Source organism: Muscardinus avellanarius (genome assembly GCF_963383645.1).
Source record: "Muscardinus avellanarius genome assembly, chromosome: 14".
Classification (NCBI taxonomy): Eukaryota; Metazoa; Chordata; class Mammalia; order Rodentia; family Gliridae; genus Muscardinus; species Muscardinus avellanarius.
In genome coordinates, this window is record NC_137800.1 from 65,982,344 (window position 1) to 66,003,873 (window position 21,530).

The following is a 21,530-nucleotide window of genomic DNA, read 5'->3' on the forward strand; positions in this document are numbered from 1 at the left end:
CCCCAGCCGCTGCGGAGGGCGCGGGGCAGTGCACGTGCGCGGGCGGCGAAGCCGGGAGTGACCGCGCGGTGACCCGCCCAGGGTCCAGGGCGCCGGCCGCCCGGCACGACTGGCTCGGACACACCTGGCCTGGACCTTGAGCCTCCCAGCGTGCGCCCCTCTCCCCTGCAGACTGAGCTCCTGGGGGCGCCCCGGACGATCATGAGAGCCAAGGACTGAGGGCCAGCCAGGGAAGCGAGCCCGCCGGGAGGTGGCGGGGGCTGCTCTCGCCAAGGGCCACCGCGGCCGCGCTCCGGCCTCGCTCCGCCGCTCGACGCCTCGCGGGGCCCCCGGGGGCAGCCAGGCCGGGCGGGGATGCCGGGGTTGGGGCGGAGGGCGCAGTGGCTGTGCTGGTGGTGGGGGCTGCTGTGCAGCTGCTGCGGGCCCCCGCCGCTGTGGCCGCTCCTGCCCGCAGCCGCGGCGGCCGCCGGGGGACAGCTGCTGGCGGACGGAGGGCGCCCTGGGGGTGCGGACGCGCCGCCGCCGCCGCCGCCGCCGCCGCAGTCCTCGTCCCCAGGCTTTCTGTACCGCCGGCTCAAGACGCACGAGAAACGCGAGATGCAGAAGGAGATCCTGTCGGTCCTGGGGCTCCCGCACCGGCCCCGGCCCCTGCACGGCCTCCAGCAGCCTCAGCCCGCCGGGTCCCAGCAGCAGCAGCCGCCGCGCGGGGAGCCCCCTCCGGGGCAGCTGAAGTCCGCGCCCCTCTTCATGCTGGACCTGTACAACACCCTGTCCGCAGACGACGAGGAGGATGGCGCGTCCGAGGGGGACAGGCGGCATCCCGGACCCCACGGAGGGCCCGGCTGGTCCGAGCTCCGGCAGCCGCCGCCCCGCGCCGCGCACACTCTCAGCCGCAAGAGCCTCTTGGCCCCGGGACCTGGCGGTGGCGCGTCCCCCTTGACCAGCGCGCAGGACAGCGCCTTCCTCAACGACGCGGACATGGTCATGAGCTTCGTGAACCTGGGTAAGGACTTGGGGTCGCGTCAAGGCGAGAACACCTCCCTCGTTCCCAGTTAGTTTCCAGGGCCCGGGGTGGTGGGGGGAAGGGGTGGAGGCGTCCTCGGCGGGCAGGGGCGCGCCCGCCGGACCTCAGGGGCCGGCGAGCTGCGGTCCCGCCACCTGCGCGGCGGTGCGGGCCCGTGCGCTTCTCTCGCTGGCCGGGCTGCGGGGACCTGGGACCTGCCCTCCAAGGCGGCTGGAGCAGGTTCGGAGCGTTTCCTCACTCCTGGGGGGTATTGACTGGACTCCAGCAAGGTCCAGCCTGAGTGTGGTCCCCCGGGGAAGGAGAAGGATCTTTGACACTTAATCTTCCCAACTGTCTTCTTTTGCCTTCGGGATGCTGGGAGTGACGGGTCCCCCTCTTCCCTCCGCGAGTTTTAGGGAATCCGACAGCAATTGAGAACTTTTTAAAAACTTGACGGGAGTGTGTTAAGAGGAACCCACGATTGTAGGGAAGGAGGGCTTTGGTTGCGGACGAAGGTCCCGCAAGGACCGAGGAAGGCACGCTAGTCCCAGCCAGGCGGGGCTCGAGCTGTTTGGGGCCGAATCCCAGGCCCACTGGGGGTAATCCATCCCAGGCTCTCGCTCACATGCCCTTGGCCATTGTCCGTAAAGGCTGAACCTTTAATCAAAGCTTCCCAATCTTCACGGGCAGATAAAGGGTGCGGGGTAGGGTCGGGGTTGGGCGCTGAGCTAGTCTGAACCCGTTGCCAGGCAACGGAATGGAAATTCAAGGCCGGCTAAATCGGGCTCTGCCACAAATGTTCTGTGGCCACTGGGACCCAGTGGCATCGCCTTTTCCAACCCCCTTAAGGTTTTCTCTGTAAAGAAGGGCGTGAGGAATCCCCTTTCGGAGTCACTGCCTCAGATTTGTTCTGCGTTTCATTCACAAGCTGACTCGCTTGAGCGTGGACAGAGGGACCTAGGGCATGCGATAGACACGCAGCGGACCTGGGGATGCGGTGACCATGCCCCGAGTGGGCGCAGCCAGCGCTGGGGAGAGTCTCCGCGGGCTTCTGCCCAGGGTGAGACGCGTGGCGATGCCCAGGCCCCGGAGACGTTAGCACACAGTTGCCAAAGTAGATCTGTAAGTCATGTCGGAGACGCCAGTCATTCAGCTGCGTTAATTACTTGAATGATTCTCGGGTAAAATATCTGGGCGATTTCTTGACAAGTGTATCTGTGAGTCCCAATTTTGCCGAGCTCTGGGGGCAGGAGGACTCGAGGGATAGAAGCCAAGGAGGGGGAGGGTGTAGAGGCAGTAAGATTGGCATCCAAGTGGTGTAGAAATCCTCCTGGGAAATTCATGAAACAGAATCTCACAGGGAGCAGAGGCGCTGGGCCTGCCAATCTGGCTACTTGCACTGCCCGGGGATCTGATTGGACAAGAGTTTTCACAATTTATTGGAACCAAATCCGAGGTTGAGCCACCTCCAGGAAGCAGTCTAAGAAAATTCTCTCTTATGCCAGTCAATAAAATTTGGTGGTGGTGGGGAGGCGGGGGAGTGCAGCAGAGCTTCGCTTTTTCTGATTTAATACATTCTATGCCCGTGTTCTTGTTTCCCCCCAAGTGTCCTAATATTCTTGGAAGAAATTTTTTCTTGCATTTTTTGGGGAGTAGTCCTAACCTGGATAAAGTAGAGGAAGCCTAGTTCCTTCATAGAGAATCATGTCACAGTCCCAGGGGAAACAGTTCCTGGGCTTGGGTCCTGGTTCTCAGTTTTAGCTGCCCATTAGCATCATCTGGGGAGAATTTAAAGAACTAAGGGATGCTGGGACTACTTCCTAGACTCAGAGCAATTACATCACAATCTTTGAGGGTGGGGCTCAGACCTTCTTTTTTTAAGTGCCTCAGATGGAAACCTCTGGCATGAAGACCCTGCTATCTGCAGGAAACCAATGTATCGTCCCAGTGAGAGATTAAGAGCAAAGCTTTTAAGTCTTGCTACACATTAGCCTCACCTTGGGGACTTTAAAAAGTCCTTATTCCAAGGTGGTAGTTCATTTTGGATTCAAATCAGAATGGGTGGGAAGCCAGAATGCCTAAATAATTCCGGGGCTCAGGATCCACTGCCTTGGATGCTCTTTTAAATTCTGAAGCGAGTTTGTAAAGATGACATTTATTGTGTTTAGTGACTTCCAGATTCCCTCATCCCTTGCTTTTTTGACCTCTTGTGGTCTTACAGGTTCACACTGGTTCTGAGTCATAGTTTGAAGCTGGTTGACAACTAAGTTTGCACAGGTGATGATTTAACATACTATCTCCTTCAGGATATTTTTATTTTTCATAAAGGATTATTTTTTGTGGTACTGGAGGTGGAACCCGGGGGCATTCTACCTCCAAGCTACACCCCCAGCCCTATTTTTTATTTTCATTTTGAGACAGGTTCTCACTGAGTGGCAAAGGGCCTCACTAAGTAGCTGAGGCTGTCCAAGAACCGCAATCCTCCTGTCTCAGCCTCCCAAGTGCTGGGATTACAAGCATGCACCATCATGCTAGGCTCATAAAGGATATTTAAAGGTCTGAAAAGTACCAAGAGAACTCATCATTACTGAGATTTCAGGGCTGGGGACAGGCTAGCAGGGAGCTCTGCCCCAAGTCTTTCCTTCATATCTCATGGCTGGGCTTCTGACCATGAGTTATACTCATTGTAGGCCTAGTTCTGGACTCCAGATAGGGTAACTAAAGAAGAAAACCGTTTCTAGGTAAGTAGAATTCAAACCTTAAGCCATGTCACCTACCAGTCATGCAAGTCTATTTGATCTTGATCCAGTAGGAAAGGAGGTTTGCAGGATGCGAGGCTAAAATGTGATAAAAATCTGATTACCCAGGCTCCGAGCAAAAGGACAATTCATTTGGAGAAAGTACTTGCTTAGCAATGTGTATTCTCTAAACAAGGTTGCTGGGAGAATTCCGCAGATTTCCCAACTGGCGGCAATGTCTCGTTAGCTGCTGGATTACATGACTCAACTATTAAAAGAACCTACAGAAAGACAAATGTTACAGTACTGTGTTTTAAAGTACTCCCCTGGGATAAGAAAGTTAAAAGCTGGAAGTACAAGGGAAAGTGTTACACAGTTGTAAACATGCCTCTTCTCTGAGACAGCAGGAATAATTTACTCACAAAATACATTCAAACACCCGGAGCTTTGTCATCCAGCAGGAAGATCAGGAAGTATGAATCAACAGGATGAAACTCTCTCTCAGACCAAATACTGGTCATTTGACCAGCTCATTGTTGTTTGTGTTGACTGTTTTAAACTCTGTCTGGGTCCATGGCTTGGTTGAGAAGTGCTCACCTCCTGCGGCTGGTGCAGGGACTGGTCTGCAGAGTGCCCGGGTGAGCTCATGAACTTGCATTTAATCAGGGCCACAGATGCCATTTTTGATTTGTTTTCTACTGCTAAAAATGTCTTGGCAGACTAATAAACAAGCCTGCCAATTTGGTGACCTTGGGGGGAAGTATCCTGAAATATCTTTGAGGTCTTAGCTTAAAATCCACCTTCTTCGACTTTCTCTGCTTCTCTATGTAAACCAGAGCTGCTCCACCCTCTTCGTTACCATCCCAGGACCCTGCTCATTTCCTTCCTTGTGCTGGTCACAAGGAGTTTTTATTTCTTTCTTTCTTTATTTTTTTCCTCTTTAAATGTGCTTACTCATTGGTTTGTGTCCCCTCTAGGATGTCAGCCTTTAAAGGCGGACCACACTATCCCACCACAGTAGGCTATGAAGGTAAGGCTGACCATGTGGAAGGTTCTTCACATAGACTGGCATAATGAAAATGCAGACAATATTCCACATTTTAGACCCGTATCTCACTAATCTGGAAGATCTGATTCTTTAGAAATGGTATATCTGATTTCTAATGAGTAAAAAGTTTGAAGAGAAAACAGAGCATTGAGTTTCCAGGTATTGGATGCCCCGTCAGAATGCACATTAAGATGGCGCTCTCCCCCCTAGTTATCCACATGTATCTTAAACTTGTAACATGCATTACATGCGAGAGTTTTATAACAATGTTTCTTTAAGTCTATTTATTTCAGATTTTGCTTGTTTATTTGGTATTAATGAGGCGTTAATCTTCAAATGCTAGGATTAAACAAATAAAAAAGCCCAAATCATGCTCAGAAAAGGGAATCAGTATGTGTTAGTATAAGTAACAAGAAACTGATTGTACTAAAAATACTGGCAATCTTCTGAGCAAAATTACTCTTGGGAAACATAAATTAGAAGAAAAATGGAATACTCCCTACTTATATTTGTAACCAGATACACTGTACTGTCTTTCCCTCATAAACACGGGATCAGTAGTACTATTTTTCGTTTGAGCTGCCTGTACTTATGAAGAGTTTTGTTAGCAGAAAATAAATCCGTGCCTGCAAGCTGCTCACAGCAAAAAAAAAAAAAAAAAAAAAAAAAAAAAAAAGGTTTGGAGGATTTGAAAGTGTGGTTCAGAGAAGCAGTAGATATTTTCCTAAAGAGATTTAAATGTGGAATCTAGTGGCATTTTAACAACAACAAAAAAAAGTTGTACAAAGTGTTCTTAATCTAAGATCAAAGGCCAAGCAGATATCATTGTTTAGACCTCAGATGGTGTTTCCTTTGGTTGTCTGTCTAAGAATGGGTATAAATACTTTTTTAAATGTGCTGAATCATGGTTAGTTCCTTTACTTAAGAGCTTACTTCTGCTTAGCTTAGAGGAGGACTTTTCAGGGATATGAGAATCTAAGTGAAAAAAGCAATATTCAGCACTTTATTCATCATATAAATATGTTGCATTCCTGTGTCTTCAGAGTCTCAGCAGCCTTCTATGTTAGATTTCTTTTTTCCTTTCTTCCTTTTTTTTTTTTTTTTTTGGTGATGAGGATTGAACCAGGGCCTTGTACATTCTAAGCACACCCTCTTCCACTGAATTATACACCTCCAGCCTCAATTAAATGTTTTACTTAAATTTGGAGGGGGCAGTGAATACCTGCGATTAGATAACCACTCTTTGTCTCACTCCTTTCCATTTAAGAGTTAAAAAAAGAAAATGAAGAGGCTGCAATTTCTAGGATGAGGTGTCAACCTTCTGCAATTTTTCCATAAATTTGTTCTTCACTTCCTATCCTACGTAAAAAACATTTTTTAATTTTTTTTATTGGTGCACTGTATTCATACATAATAATGGGTTAAAAAAAAAACTTTTGTAGACATACATGCACACAGCGCCCAATTAGCCCCTACCCAATCCCCACCCTGTTCCCTCCCTATCCCTTCCTCCCATGCTTGGCTTAATGGTTGACATCTAGTATTATAGTAATTTATCCAAAATTAACAATGATAATCTCACATAACAGTTTCATTTGTCTGATACCAAGCTTTTGATGACTTAAGGATAACATTTCAATATTTCTTTTTGCTTTCTTTCTTACCAGAGAATATTTTTTCTTTTTTTTTTGGTGAAAGTATCATACATTTATTTATTTTTCAGAAAAAATCTATCCTAATATGGAATATGGACTCTAGATACCCAAAACGATCTCGAAAAAGAACATAGCTAGAAGATGTATATTTTCTGATTTCAAACCATATAAAGTTACAATAATTGAAACAGTGTAGTACTGTTATAAAGGCAGATATATAAACCACTGGAGTTAAATAAAAGCCTAGAGATAAATTCTTCCATATATTGTCAAGTTATTTTTGACAAGGTTTCCATGAACATTTGGTGGAGGAAATAATAATCTTTTAACTAAATATTGTTGAAAAATAATAATTACACGAAAAAGAATAAAATTGGACCCTTACCTAACACCATATACAAATATTAACTCAAAATAGATAAAAGACCTAAATATAAATCTTAAGACAATAAACTTTTAGGAGAAAATCTGGGTCATTAAACCTCACAACATTGAAATTGGCAGTGATTTCTTGGATATGATTTCAATGGCACAGGCAACAGAAGGGTAAACAAACTCCCTAAAAAATAAAAAAAATATTGTATATCCAAAGACAATGTAAACAGAGTTAAAAGTTACTGATAGAATGGGATAAAATATTTCCAAATGCTATATCTGAAGGTATATTAATATTCCAACTAGAAATTCTAAAAATTAGCAACAATAAAAGCACATAATACAATTCACAGATAGGTAAAAGACTAACATAGATAATGAATCTCCAAAGATAACCAATCTTAGTTGTCTGTTGGATGGAAAATCTTGTTTCTCTGGTTCTGGTGTGTGTTACCTATTTCTTCTTTGTAGTTAATCTCTTTGAGTATTTTCTCTAGCGCTGGTTTTGAAGACATAAATTCCTTCAGTTTCTGTTTGTCATGGAAGCTTCTTATTTTTCCATCTAATTTGATAGAAAGTTTTGCTGGGTAGGAAATTTTTGGCTAGTAGTTGTTTTCTTTCAGAATTTGGAATATGTTACTCCAAGCCCTTCTGGCTTTCATGACTTGGTTTGGGAAGTCTGGAGTGATTCTAATTGGTTTGCCTCTGAATGTCACTTGGCCCTTTGTTTTTATTGCCTTTAAGATTCTCTGCTTGGCTTCCACACTGGTCATTTTGACAATTATGTGGCGTGGGGATCTTCTTCTCAGATCCTGTCTAAAGGGGGTTCTAAAAGTTTCCTGGACCTGTGCATCAACCTTTTGCTCTATGTTTGGAAAATTTTCTGCTATTACTTCCTTGAAGAGATTGTTGATCCCTTTGGTTTCACCTTCTTTTCCCTCCTCTATTCCAATTATTCTTAGGTTAGCTCTCTTAAAATGGGCCCATATTTCTTCAATGTCAGATTCCTGCTGTCGGATTTTTTTTTCTAATTTAGAAACTATGCGTTCATTTTTGGAGTGATCATCTTCTAAGATCAAGATTCTATTCTCCATGTAGTCTAATCGGTTGTTCATGCTTTGAATTGAGGCCTTTACTTCATTAATTGCATCCTTTATCTCTTTTTGGCTCTCTCTGAATTCTTTTTGAAACACCTCTATTATTTCTACAGTTATTTTCCTGATTTGATCTTCTAGAAATCTCTGAATTTCTGTTTTATCAGGTTCTGATGTTGTGGGGTTGTGGGCATTCATTGCTCCATTGTTATTCCTCTTTCCCATGATTTCAGAAGTTTGTGCCTTCTCTGGGTTCTTTCCTTGGGTCACTAAGACTTCACTTAAGGTGCTCTGGATCTCGAGTCTGTGGTATCTCAGTCCCCACTCCTTTACTAGGTTGTATCACAGAGTCTCAGACCCAGGGAGTCAACTGAGGCTGCTTTAGACTATGGGGGGCGGGGTTCCAGGTTGGGCGTTCTCCTATGGTGTGATATCTCTGCCACCGCCACTCCCCCACTGGGTCAAGTCCCTGTGAGTGCTGTACTGGGATTTCTCCTCTAGGGTCCGCAATTTGACTCACTGTTGTTGAGTGCGCCGATGGAGCTGTAGTGGACTTGGTGAATTCGCTGCTGTTGCTGCCAGTGGCAATATGGCGCCGCTGCCACGCCCTCGGCTGTGAGGCTGGCGTATTTCTTTTCTGGTTTTGCGCTCCACTCTGAGTCCCTGCAGGGTGTGCTGAGCCCAGCCACTGGGAGCTTTAGATGCTCCCTGCGCCGAAAAACCTGCCGAATCCTGCCCATCTGTTCTGCATTGGCTCACCTCGGCTCGCTGTCCACTGCTCCTCTCTGGAGCCTGGTGGGCTGTTGAGTGCATTGGTCTGGAGCCGTGTGGTGAATTCGCCGCTGCCGTGGGCAGTAAGGCGCTGCTGCCATGTCCTCAGGCGTGAGGCCAGCATATCTCCTCTGTGGCTCTGAGCTCCGTTCTGAGTCCCCATCCTCTTTGGGGCCTGATGCTGCAAGGAAAGATGGCGCCCGCTGCTCCACGCTGCAGCTCCAGCTGCAGCACTGTGATCTGGTTTCTTTCTGTGTCTCGTTTCTCCAGCCCTCTTTTTCTCTGTCCCTTGTAATTACATTTTTTGTTTCTCTGCTGATGGTGTTTTCTGACTATGAAAGGTGCTGATTTTGTAGTAATAGAGATTGGTTGTTAGCGGGACTCATACGCCCCACTTTTCTCTGTCGCCATCCTCCTGGAAGTCAAAAATATTTTTTTGAATTATTCTAGGGAATGCTTATTGTTTTAAATTTAGAATCATGCTGGGCATGGTGGTGCACGCTTGTAATCTCTGCGCTTGGGAGGCGGAAACAGGAGGATCGTGCAGGTTCGAAGCCAGCCACGCTGGCTTAAGAGACCCTGTTTCCAAGTAAAATATAAAATAGGTCTGTGAGTGTAGCCTGGAGGTAGAAGGGTTCCATCCCCAGTACCACCAAAAAAAAAAAAAAAAAAAAAAAAGAAGTTAAAAATTAATTTAGAATCATTGCGGTTTTATTTTTTCCATTTTGAGCTTTATTTTGCACCCTCCCCCCCCTTTTTGAATTTTAGTCAATTCTCCATCATTGCATTTACAGCAGTGGAAAGAAAAGGAGGTAATAATAGTTAATCAGATAATTCTGTTTCTGATTAGAAGCTTTTATACATACCTGGTTAAAAGAAATAGAAACTAATACAGAAACTCCGTAAGATATGAGTAGTCAATTTTCAAAGTCCCTGTGCTTGTAAATAGGCGGTACACATTAAGTGTTCTGTCCCACCCTCCACACACCACTGTGTGACCCAACCCCGTGTAAGGGCCTGAGATGGGGAACAGCTCATGCCTTCTCTTCTTTTGTGTCCTTTCAGAGAACCAGTGCATTCTGTTGTCATTACGATAGCTAAGTTAATTTTATTAAAACACATTTTCTCCTCCCATCATACCCTTAACTTCCTGTTCAACACCCATGTCTCTTTTCCTCCAGAAATTTATGAGCCAGAAAATGACCCCAGTCACTGGGCGTGGTGGCGCACGCTTGTAATCCCCATGCTTGGGAGGCTGAGACAGGAGGATTGCGCAGGTTCGAAGCCAGCTGTGCTGGCTTAAGAGACCCTGTTTCCAAATAAAAATATAAAATGGGTCTGGGAGTGTAGCCTGCAGGTAGAAGGGCTTCCAGGAACCCCAGTACCACCATAAAAAAAAAAAAAGAAAATGACCCCAGTCTTCCCTGTAACATATGAAAATGATGGCAATTATATATTAAGGAAAGGAAAACCATCTCCACTTTCGTAAAACTTAGAGTTGCTAGAGAACCAGTGCCATCAACCTCTCCAATTTTTGAGAGTTCCAGAAGTTTTTAGAATCTGAGTTCCACCTGTTCACCTTCTAACCACAAGTGTTAGAATTCAGTAACACATTGTTGATCACCGGAACTTAATTGGAATCTTTTTGTTCAGTTACTAGTGTTTTGTAGATATTGTCTTTCTATGTAGTTGTTTTTTTTTAATCTCCCCAATGTAAATATAGAGTATTTGAGTGCCCTATGGATAAAGTTAGATTCTTTTACTGGGTAAAGAGTTACTACACACAATGTGGTTCTTTGGGGGAATTATGCCCAGCAACAGAAGATCCACTATGGGTTTATTGTTTAACTGGGCTTATTGGTAAATTTCTGCTATTCATAATATTTAGAGCTTGTAAAGTTCTTGCAAATCATCTGATTTCCTGTGCTTGCAGTTGAAGTTGTTAGATTTCATCCACACCACTTCCTCTGCACTGGTGTCATCTCTTAAGGCCGAGGGACCATCCACAGACCCGCACCGAGCTTCAAATGCAACAGAGCAACCAGGCAACAGGGCATCACACTCCCAAAGCGGACCAGAGCACAGTCCTGGGCAAGAGGTCAGGGTCTCCAACTCATCTGGCATTTTGTGGGCTTTCTCTTAGTGGACAGCATGCTGGCCTAGAACTCTGCTTTTAGAAATGAAAAGCTTTATGTCTATCTATAAATATCCTCTTGTTTGGTATGCTAACAGACTGTTGACCCCAGTGAATTGTTCTCTGCTCTGAAACTGAATCGAAAACCATGTTGCTCTCTGAGGCATTGTTTCCCTGATATCCCCAGGCCCCTTCCTTCCCTTCCTGCCCTTCCCTATCTCCATTATTCAAGAGATTGGGTCCATAATAGAGATGGTATCTAAATCACATCAGGTAATTCCTTGATGGCTCCCCAAGGTCTAGTTATCTCAAACACAGTCCCAGATGGCTGGGTCGAAGAATCCCCTTCAAACATTTTTGCAGAATTAGGTTCTGGTTCCTGGTCTGGAGCAGAAGAGTCTTCCTGACTTTCAGGTTCACAAGGACACACATCCTTGATTGCATATTCTGCTGGAGAGGTGTGTGTGGGGGAATCCTCTTGGGGCTGAAGTGTCCTTAATCCCCTACTGGTTTTATGCTCAGAGTGTTCCCTCATTATCAGAGAGCTGCTGCAGAGCTGATCTTCTGGGAGGGTGGAGTGGAGTCACAGCAGGTGGGAACTGGGGAGGGGTCACTCCACGCTGACCTTGCACACCGGCCACTTCCCTTATTAGCACTCTCTTGCCACTTACCCTTTCACCTCGGCCAGAATGTGACTTCCAGACCGAAACATCTGCGTTTGTTGATTGCTGTTCCTGTGTTTACAGTCTTGTTGGTTTCCTGGACATGAACATGGCCTTAGAAAAAAAAATTCCATTTGTGTCTCTGCGGAGGATGAGTGGACCTTGCCATCAGCCTGAGCTGGCTCATGTGCCCATATGATCAAGATATATATTTTTTAGCCAGCCGTGGTGGCGCACGCTTGTAATCACCGCGCTTGGTAGGCGGAGATGGGAGGATTGCGCTGGTTCAGAGCCAGCCTCACTGGCTTAAGAGACCCTGTTTCCAAATAAAAAAATATAAAATAGGTCTGGGAGTGTAGCCCGGAGGTAGAAGGGCTTCCAGGAACCCCAGTACCACCCCCCAAAAAAAATATCTATATATATATAATTTTTAATAATCAACTTTGCTTATTCTCTGAAACTCTCTTCTTTCTCCTGGGATGTTCTACTTCTGAGCTACACTCGCAGCCCTTTAAAAAAGGATTTTTTAAATTTTGAAACAGAGTCTCGCCAGGCATGGTGGTGCATGCTTGTAATCTCAGTACTTGGGAGGCTGAGACAAGAGGATTGCAGGTTCGTGGCCAACCTCAGCTACTTGGTGAGGTCCTCCAAAACTTAGTGAGACCCTGTTTCAAAGTAAAAAAATAAAGCAGGGTGTGGTGGGACACACCTGTAATCCCAGTACTTGGGAGCCTGAGACAGGAGGATTGCAAGTTCATGGCCAGCTTTAGCTACTTAATGAAGCCTACTGCAACTTAGTGAGACCCTGTTTCAAAATAAAGAATAAAAAATAGAGCTGGGGGTGTAGTTTGGAGGTAGAATGCCCCTGGGTTCATTCCCCAGTACCACACAAAAAAAAAAAAAAATAAATGAATGAAGAAATAAGTAAATAAATAAAAATAGGGCCAGGTTTTAGCTCAAGAGGTACACATTTTTCTGGTTTCAATCCTGAGTTCTGAAACAAACAAACAAACAAACAAACAAAATCTCATTACGTTGCAGAGGGCCTTGCTAAATTTCTGAGGCTGGCCTTCAACCTGCACTCCTCCTATCTCAGCTACTCAAGCACTAGGATGACAGGTCGGTGGTCTCATGCCCCAATCCTCCTTTTTTTAAATCTACAAATTACATTTAAATAGTTCAAAGGCTGTTTTTTTTTTTACACTACAAAACAAAGGATTAAAAATTGGACTTGAGCTTAATACTTTCTAGATTTATTTGCACTTCTCCGTATTGGAGTAAGTTATTGACAGAGAAGCTATATGTCTTTTACATTGTAGTTTATTTTTTAGAGCACTTTTAGATTCATAGCAAAATGGAGCAGACAGTTCCAGAGATTTCTCATATATCCCAGTACTCACATGTGCAGTGGCTTCTCCCTTCAATCTCTGCCACCAGCCTGACCTACTTATTACGAGTGATGGTCCTACATGGACACATCATGGTTACCCAGACACCATAGGTTACGTTAGGGCTCACTTTTGGTGTTGTGTATGTCATGGGACTGAACAAGTAGATAATGACTGTTAAGTTGGGTCCTGCACTCATGTGACTTTGTGTCACATGACCTCTGCAGGGCAAGGGAGGGGCTGAAACCCCCGCGAGAATTGGGCGTTCCCACGAGTAAAACCCCCATCTCGCGAGATGCATGCCTTTAAAAGGAGAGCCCGTGTCCTCAAGCTTCGGACAGGCGCGCGGGCCCCACGGTGCCTTGCCCTGATCCCCGGGAGAGCCGTGCCATTAAAACTTTACATGCCATGTGTACCGGACCTCTCTCGTGTTTTTCACACTCCGCCGTACTCACTTATTTTTATTTTACTCGCATTTAATTTTTTATTTTACTTATCAATGACATGTAGCCATCATCCTAGTATCATACAGAATGGTTTCACTGCCTTAAAAATAACCTCTGTGGCAAAGCTATCCATCGGATGGAGAAAACCAAATCCATGAAAATATGAAAAATCAAAGTATGCAGAGTTTGGGGAATGAGTAACAAAATATCTTTGTTGAATAATACTTTGTTTCTGAAGTTTTAGCCAATGGTGTATAGAGAAGTAATTTTGATCTTCTATGGCAAGGTTCTATTCTATAATGCTTCTATGCATTGACAACAAATCCATCAGAGATCTCTCTTTCTTTTTTGAAGTCTAGGAGTTAAAAATCTTTTTTCCTCCACATACTTTCAGGGAGGTGTCTGTCACCATAGTACCTAGACAATCCCTCAGGCAGAATTGTGCGTGATTAAATTTCTCCCTGGCTTGTGCCCTGTTTGATCCGTGCTCGGCAGGATTTGAGGAAGTAAAATAGAGAAGGCCAAAGAATTAATAAGAATTACTGAATTCTGTGCTTGGAAATTATTGAAATGTGTGTGTGTGGGGGGGTTGTTAAGGGCGAGTTAAATATTTTTCCTTCCTTCCTAAAAACTTATATTAAAACTTCATATGACTTCAGGATTGAGAAACTGACAAAGAAAGTCGTACTGGCCCCAGAGGCAGGATCAGGAAACTTTCAGAGACTTCCTCAGAGAGACTATTTAGAACTGAGTAATACTAAATTAATTGAGACTTCATAAAGCCAGAGGTCTTTGTAAATAATATATAGGATAAGCTTATTTGCCTTTGAACTGTTTTCTATGACAAAAGGCTACACATTAACAGTAAATAAATGAGAAAATGCAACAGTATAAACAAGAAACAGGGCAACTCTACAAAGTGCTACTGAACACATAGCAGAGATGTATTGGAAATCTGTAAGCATTCCTTTATGAATCTTGTACGAGTGAGACATTTTGTATATTCTCCCATGTCTCTGTGTTAACTACCATTCTAGGGAGGTGTTTTCTCACTCAGCTGTGCCAAGTGGCCCGCCTCTGATCACCCGTTTGCTTCCTTCACCAGCACAGATGAAACATCTTCAAGACCGGAACAGGCCTTTGTGTTTTTATGAGTACAATAACATCAACTTTGGGAACTCCTTTTCACAAATCTGGCCCCTTGGTTATTTCACCTGCTTCACTGAAGTTTGAGTTTATTGTTACATGCAGACTTGTGTCCTTGTTATAGGAAATGGAATCCAAGGGATCCAACCTGGCCTCAGGATGTAGGTGGTACCCAGCTGAGTTTACTTTCTTTCTCTTTTTCTCTCACTTCCTCTGTTTTTCTTCTCCTCCTTCCCCACCCCAATAATAAACTGACAGCCTTGTTGCATTCGTTTCTTCTTTCTATATGTTCTTAACCCTTAGTTTGGGTGATTTTGTCATTGACCCAGCAGATCTGATTGTACATATTTTATATCAGAGGAACGAATTGTCACCCACTATTAAGGTTAGGTAGTTGGTTTTCTTGATGGTGCTAGAAAGTACTTATGACCTGTTAAGTACAGAGAGAAGAAAGAGCGGTTCATTAAGATTCAGGAAGCCTGAATTTAGTCTCTAGTCTTAGTAGTAATCTTTTCAGTTGTATCGTGTTCAAGCCACTTAACCAAGTTCCTAGGTCTCTTTCCTCATGTGTAAAAAGTGAATATTGGATGCCGGGCGTGGTGGCGCACGCTTGTAATCCCCGCGCTTGGGAGGCAGAGACAGGAGGATCCGCAGGTTCGAAACCAGCCGTGTGCGTTGGCTTAGGAGACCCTGTTTCCAAATAAAAATGTAAAGATAGGTCTGGGAGTGTAGCCCGGAGGTAGAAGGGCTTCCAGGAACCCCAATACCACCACCAAAAAAAAAAAAAAAAAGTGAATATTGGGCTAGTTAAGCATTTTCCAAAAAAAAATTCATGAACACTACTTTTCCAAAATATTCTGCAAAAAAGATCATGAAAAAAATTAATATTCTATTTCTTCCTTTGAAATTGATAGGTCTATCAGCATATTGGATGTGACAAGACTAGCAGTAAAGAAGCATGCTAACTTGTAATTGTTTTCTTTGAACTTACTTTTGCTTCACAATCCCTCCATGCTGAGAGCGTCTTGTGTCTGTCATACCGACCTCTCTGCCCTCATGCCCACTCCTCGCCCTTCCCTGGGTGTTCCTGTAGTCAGGGCAGCCTGCACTTCCAGTTACCACTGCCCTTCTGTGACTCCCACTCTCTCTGGGTGAGCCACCTTGTTCACCTTCTTTTGGGCTCTCCCTCCCCTTCCGGAGCTGGGAAGTGGCTTCCCGGCATTGCGTATCCATGGGTTACCACTCCTTGGCCTGTGTGGCTGCTCAGTTCTCCCACTCCTGTGCCACCAGTTCCCTGCATTAAAATCCTCTCTGTTGGAAACACGTGTAGGGTTTCTCTGTCCCTGATTGGACCCTTTATGATTCATCTTTCTGTTACTATAACAGTTATCCAACATAATCAACTGGTAAGGAGGAAAGGTTTATTTTGGTTCACAGTTTAGGAGGTTCCAATCCACAGTTGGCTCTATTGCTTTTGGGCCTTTGTTGAGGTAGATCATGGTGGACGGGAGGGAGGATGTGGGAGAACAAAATACCTCTTGGCTGGAAAGGAAAAGAGAAGAAGAGGAAGGGGCTGGGGTTCCACTGTGCCCTTCAAGAGCATGCCCCAAGAGCCATTATGGGCTCTACCTCTTAAAGGTTCCTCCACTTCCCCATAGCGGCAAGCTGAGGATCAAGCCTCTAACATAGGACTTTGGGGGGACACTCTACCTCTAAACCATAGCAGATCCGGACAGCTACAGCTTCCAAGTTACCTGGATCACAGCTGAGAAGCCCCAAGGTAGATACTGCTCAGAACTCAGTTCTAGGGGTATTCCTTTCTTGGTTTCTCTGAATGATTTTTTTTCAAAATAGCTTTACTAAGGCATAACTGATATGTAGTAAACTACTTATTGAAAGTGTTCCATAAACTCTGATAGAGAAAAGCACCTGCCAAACGGTCACAGCAGTCAGGAGAGTGAATGACTCCAGAGCTCCTCTCAACAGCTGTCCATGCGCAGGCAGGAGCCAGTCAAACCCAGCGCACAGTAAGTGCTGTGCAAAGCCCCATCTTTCATCCGGGCTGTGTGCTCATGTTTTTATCTTAAGGGGTTTCACACTGTCCTGAAGAATGGAATGTGCTGAAGATGTTTGCGAATGGTTTTCTTGGGTCAGGGAGCCGCGGGGTCAGGTCTCCACGGGGTCAAGCCTGCTCTTTGCTCTTGTGCTTAGCCTTAACCCTGTATCTCAATTTCCACAATCTTTTTTTTTTTTAAAAGAATAATAATAAAAATAAGCAGACTTCTTTTTAAAATTTGAGATCAAACATCCAGGGGACTTTGGAGTTGTTAGTAACTGTTTGCATCTTGTTTCCAACGGCTCAAGTTTAAAAGATTGGATCCTGCTGGAAAATAGCACAAAGATGCGTCCATGGGTTTCTGTTTTAAATTCGGGCAATTTAGGTAGGGCCCAAGTCCAAGAACTTTAAGAAAGTGGATTCCAACCTACTCCCAAATTTCCCCCTGTGCGCGCCTTTCTCCACATGTTCTGTGAGTTTAGATAGAGACTGGTTCCCTCGCCTTCCCGAGTCAACATAAGTATTGTATTTCTTCTTGACTTTTTGCCTTAAAGAATGGCTGATGTCACTTATTATTCTATTATTGCAGGAAGGCAAACACTTAGAGATATAAGTATGTGGTGAGTGCTAGGAGATGGTAAAAGAGGGGAGACTTAGAACGTTTTGGGAGGAAACATATTTAAGGCACTGTTCACTAAATAGTCCAGCTAGCACTCAGCCTCATAATAGGGCTTTGTTGTTGTTATTTTTGTGTGTGATGCTAGGGATTGAATCCAGGGATATTCTGTCTCTGAGCTACAGGCAAGCCCTTTTTATGTTTTGTTTGGAAACAGGATCTCACTAGATTGCTGAGAGGCTCACTGTGTTGCTGAGGTTGGCCTTGAACCTGCAATCCTTTTGTCTTGGCTTCCCAAGTACTCGGATTACAGGTGTATACTTCCAGGCCCAGCCCATAATAGGTTTTGACATGATTCCACCACTCCCACCTGTCTGCCACCCAGAGAGGCTGCTTTCCTTTCTGCATCCTTTACAGCCTGACCCCTGTCCCAATCACTGTTAAAATTGCTCTGTTGAAGGCAGCTAATGACTCTCCTGCATCCTTATCCTCTTCACCACAAGCCTCATCATACTGACGCTCCTTTCTCTGCTGTGGTCCAGCCTGCTGTATTTTGGGACATTTTCTGAAACAGCAGAAAATTCTGAAGGTTGGCATGTGGCAGGAGACCTACACAATGATCCCAGAGAGGATACAGGCAGGGAGAGGCTGCAAGAGAACAGAGATACAGCCATAAGGCAGGATGTGGGGCAGGCCCAGGTTCTCAGGTGGCCCACCACAGAGGCTGGTGGCCTGGCAGGAGGGTGGGCCTGGTGATGGGGAACCAGCAGCCTGTGTATTAGAAAACTGGATGCCAGCTGGGAGTGTTTCTGCAAGTGATCTCTGTCTCTCTGTGTCTGTCTGCCTGCCTGCCTGCCTGCCTGTCTGTTTGTCTGTCTGTCTGTCTGTCTCTCTTTGCTATTCTACCTCTGAGCTATACCCCCCAGCCTCTTTTTATTTTTTAGTTCTTTGAAACAGGCTCTCAGACGGACGTGGTGGCGCACACTTGTAATCCCCGCGCTTGGGAGGCAGAGAGACAGGAGGATTCTGCAGGTTCAAAGCCAACTGTGCTGGCTTAAGAGACCCTGTTTCCAAATAAAAATATAAAACAAATAGGTGTCTGGGAGTGTAGCCTGGAGGCAGAAGGGTTTCCAGGAACCCCAGTACCACCACCAAAAAAAAAAAAAGAAAGAAAAAAAGAAAAAGAAAAGAAGAGATTAAAAAAAAGAAACAGGGTCTCAGCCTCCTAAGCACTGAGATTACAAGTGTGTGCCACCATGCCCAGCTCTCTTCTTTTCTCTCCTCTCCTCTCCTCTCCTCCTCCTCCTCCTCCTCCTCCTCCTCCTCCTGCTCCTCCTCCTCTTCTTCTTCTTCTTCTTCTTCTTCTTCTTCTTCTTCTTCTTCCTCTCTCTCTCTCTCTCTCTCTCTCTCTCTCTCTCTCTCTCTCTCTCCCTCCCTCCCTCCCTCTCTTTTAATTATGCTTTTGATGGTACATTTTAGTCTCACATGATAATTAGTAAAGCTTACCACACAGCACTTGGTAGGCCTCCCTCCCCCCACCTCCCCATTTCCCCCCTTCCTGATACAGAGTATTGGGACTGATGTTGGTGTAATCACATATATACACATAGCTGATGGTAGTACTTCCTTTAATGAACCTGTCTTCCCCCTACCCTTCCCTTAGACCAGTGAGGCTCCAGTGAGGTTTCTCCTCCATTATTTGGAGTCCCTCTAGTATCCCAATTACTATTTAGTTTGTGCATATTAGAGAAAACATATGTCCCCTTCACTTTCTGTGACTAGTTAATCTAACTTAATATAATGTTCTCCAGGTCCTTCCTCTCTACCACCTTCGATGAATCCTTATAGTCTATTGAATGGAGCCAAGATGCTTCTAACTCCACCCCTTTGATTTCTTCTCCTCCATTCATCTTTACATGCCCAATTTTGTTAACTGACTCTGCTTCATGATTTTGTGTTAAACCTTATGAAACTGCCCATTTCCACACTCTCAATTCTATCTGGTTCTTGAAACCTATCTCATCAAGGAAACCCTTCCTTTCTCTCTTCCTCCCTCTTTCTCCTTCCCATCATCTCTTACCTATCCTTCCTTCCTTCCTTTTTTGTTTGATTGGACCAGGGCCTGGTGCATGCAAGCCAAGTGCTTTGCCATCCTCTTTTTTCCCTCCCTCCCTCCCTTCCTTCCTTCCTTCCTTCCTTCCTTCCTTCCTTCCTTCCTCCTCCCTCCCTCTTTCTCCTTCCCATTATCCATTGCTCTCTCTTTTTCCCTCCCTTCTCCCCTTCCTTCCTTTGATTGAACCCAGGGCCTGGTGCACGATAGCACCTATCATCTCCAGCCCTTAAGGAAGCCTTTCTGAAGTCTGCCATCACTTTTTAGAAGAACATTTGGGGCCAAATGACAGGGACATGGTGGGAAGGTCACAGAGTAGCATTCTCACTTCAGATTCCTGTTTGCAGAGGACCTCTGTGTGACCAGTCTAAAGGAAGGAGCTAGGAGCCTGGGCTTTCAACTGGCTCTGCTACTCACCAGCTGTGTGAATTGGGCCAAGTCCTTCAGTGCCAACTTCTCTGACTCCTATCCTCTGATGTTGAATTAATTTTTGACATCTCTTACCTCTCCAAATTACCTAGTATTATAAATTGGTATGCAAGAAGTACTCATTGGATGGATGAGGGCTGGTTTCTCCAAAATTAAATTGGTGTCTGCTCTTTTATTTTTTGCGGGTCTGGGGATGGAACTCAGGGGCATTTGACCTCCAAGCTACATCCCCTGCCCTATTTTTTTATTCTTTATTTTGAAACAGGGTCTCACTAAGTTGCGGAGGGCCTCACTAAGTAGCCGAGGCTGTCCACGAACCGCGATCCTCTGGTCTCAGCCTCCCAAATGCTGGGATTACAAGACGCCATGCCCGGCCTGGTATCTGCTCTCTTGATCTTTTTCATTGTGAATAACATCGTACATTTGAATGAGAGAGTATAAACTGTGAAGCAGTGTGTGCACATAGGAGAGATACTTTCTGGGCTCTGTATGCACACGATGGTTATAAAAAGAGAAGATCCCTCCTGCTTTCAGAGTTTTATGGTCTGTGTCTTTCTAGTGTTTGAAAAAAGGCTTCAGGAAGAAGAAATACTATTTTCCTTCTATCTGATGTCATTATGACTTTCATAAGTAGTAGTAGGAGTCAGAAAGAAGTTGCTGCTGGATCTAAATTTAAACTTCCTGCTTGTGCCAGGCAGAAAGCTTGCATGCGGGCAGGCACGACTCCTCCTGCAGGTGCCCGTACAAAGTACTTATCTTGTCAGCTTCTACTTCAGCCTCGCTGCTTGGCGTTCCTGGTGGAGGTGTTAGACAGTCTGTTTACATAAGGGCTGAGGGGGTGACATAATGTCTATTGAAGCAAAGTCACTTAGCTCCCCACCAGGCAACAGGGAGCATTTAAAAACTGAAGAGAGATCAAAGCTGCGGGCAGGGCTGAGATAGCCCTGCTCGGGGGAGGGTGGTCTCTCGGTTAGTTGCCCAAACAGACGTACATTATGGCCTCGCCCGTAGTTCCAGACCATTGGTGACATGAATCAGGCAGCAGTATGCTTCGAGAAGCCAACCCAGAAAGGCTGCTTCGGCGAGTGCGTCCAAATGGGTTGGAAAAAATGTCAAATCAGAGTAAGCATACAAGATGTGATGTTTCTCTTTTTATAGACTGTTATAAAAGTTGTTTAAAATTAAACAACTTTTCAGTACTTAAATTACGTCTCTAATGAGACAGGTAGGTCCTGGAATGGAGAAAAATCTTTTTTTCCATCTTATCCCACTAAAATTTTGTTCACTGTACTGGAGAATATAAGAAATAAACACTTTCATTTCCAGGGTGTGTATTAACCTTAGGATGGAGAAGAGGGAAGAGGGGAGATGGAGTTTACACAGGTCAGAGGAGCAGCAGATCCGAACGTCTTTCATGTTTTATTTGATGTAATGGTGTATGGAATCAGATGATGGGAAGTACAGGAATAAACTCTGACTCATATTTGTAAGTCCTACTGAGGGATAATGTTGTTGTATATTTCATTTTACTTTTTTTGTGCTGGGTCTTGAACCCAGGGCCTCACACATACTATGCACATTCTCTACTACTGAGCTATACCCCTAGCCTATCTTAGGTATTTTATACTTTTAAAGTCTATGTAAAGTATGTGTGCTGGTTGCAGTGGCATACACCTGTAATCCCAGGAGTTGGGAGTTCAGGCAGGAGGATTGTGGGTTTGAGGTCAGCCTTAGCAACTTAATGAAAAAAAAAAACAACAACAACCCTGTTTTCTAATGAATCATTCTATCATCTATCTATCTACCATCTATCTGTTTGTTAATTAATTAATTAATTAATTGTATTGGGGATTAAACCT

The 21,530-nt window shown here is 45.0% G+C and overlaps 1 protein-coding gene across 1 annotated transcript in view; it reads left to right on the forward strand.

Moving 5' to 3' along the window:
* Positions 1-354: 354 nt before the first annotated feature.
* The window catches only part of BMP6 (bone morphogenetic protein 6), a gene marked incomplete at both ends in the record, with an annotated part of 180,729 nt that continues 159,553 nt past the window's right edge, over positions 355-21,530 (forward strand). The window contains one exon of the mRNA XM_080709700.1: positions 355-1,003. Coding sequence (XP_080565826.1) covers positions 355-1,003 — 649 coding nt within the window. The remainder of the gene's footprint in view (positions 1,004-21,530) is intronic.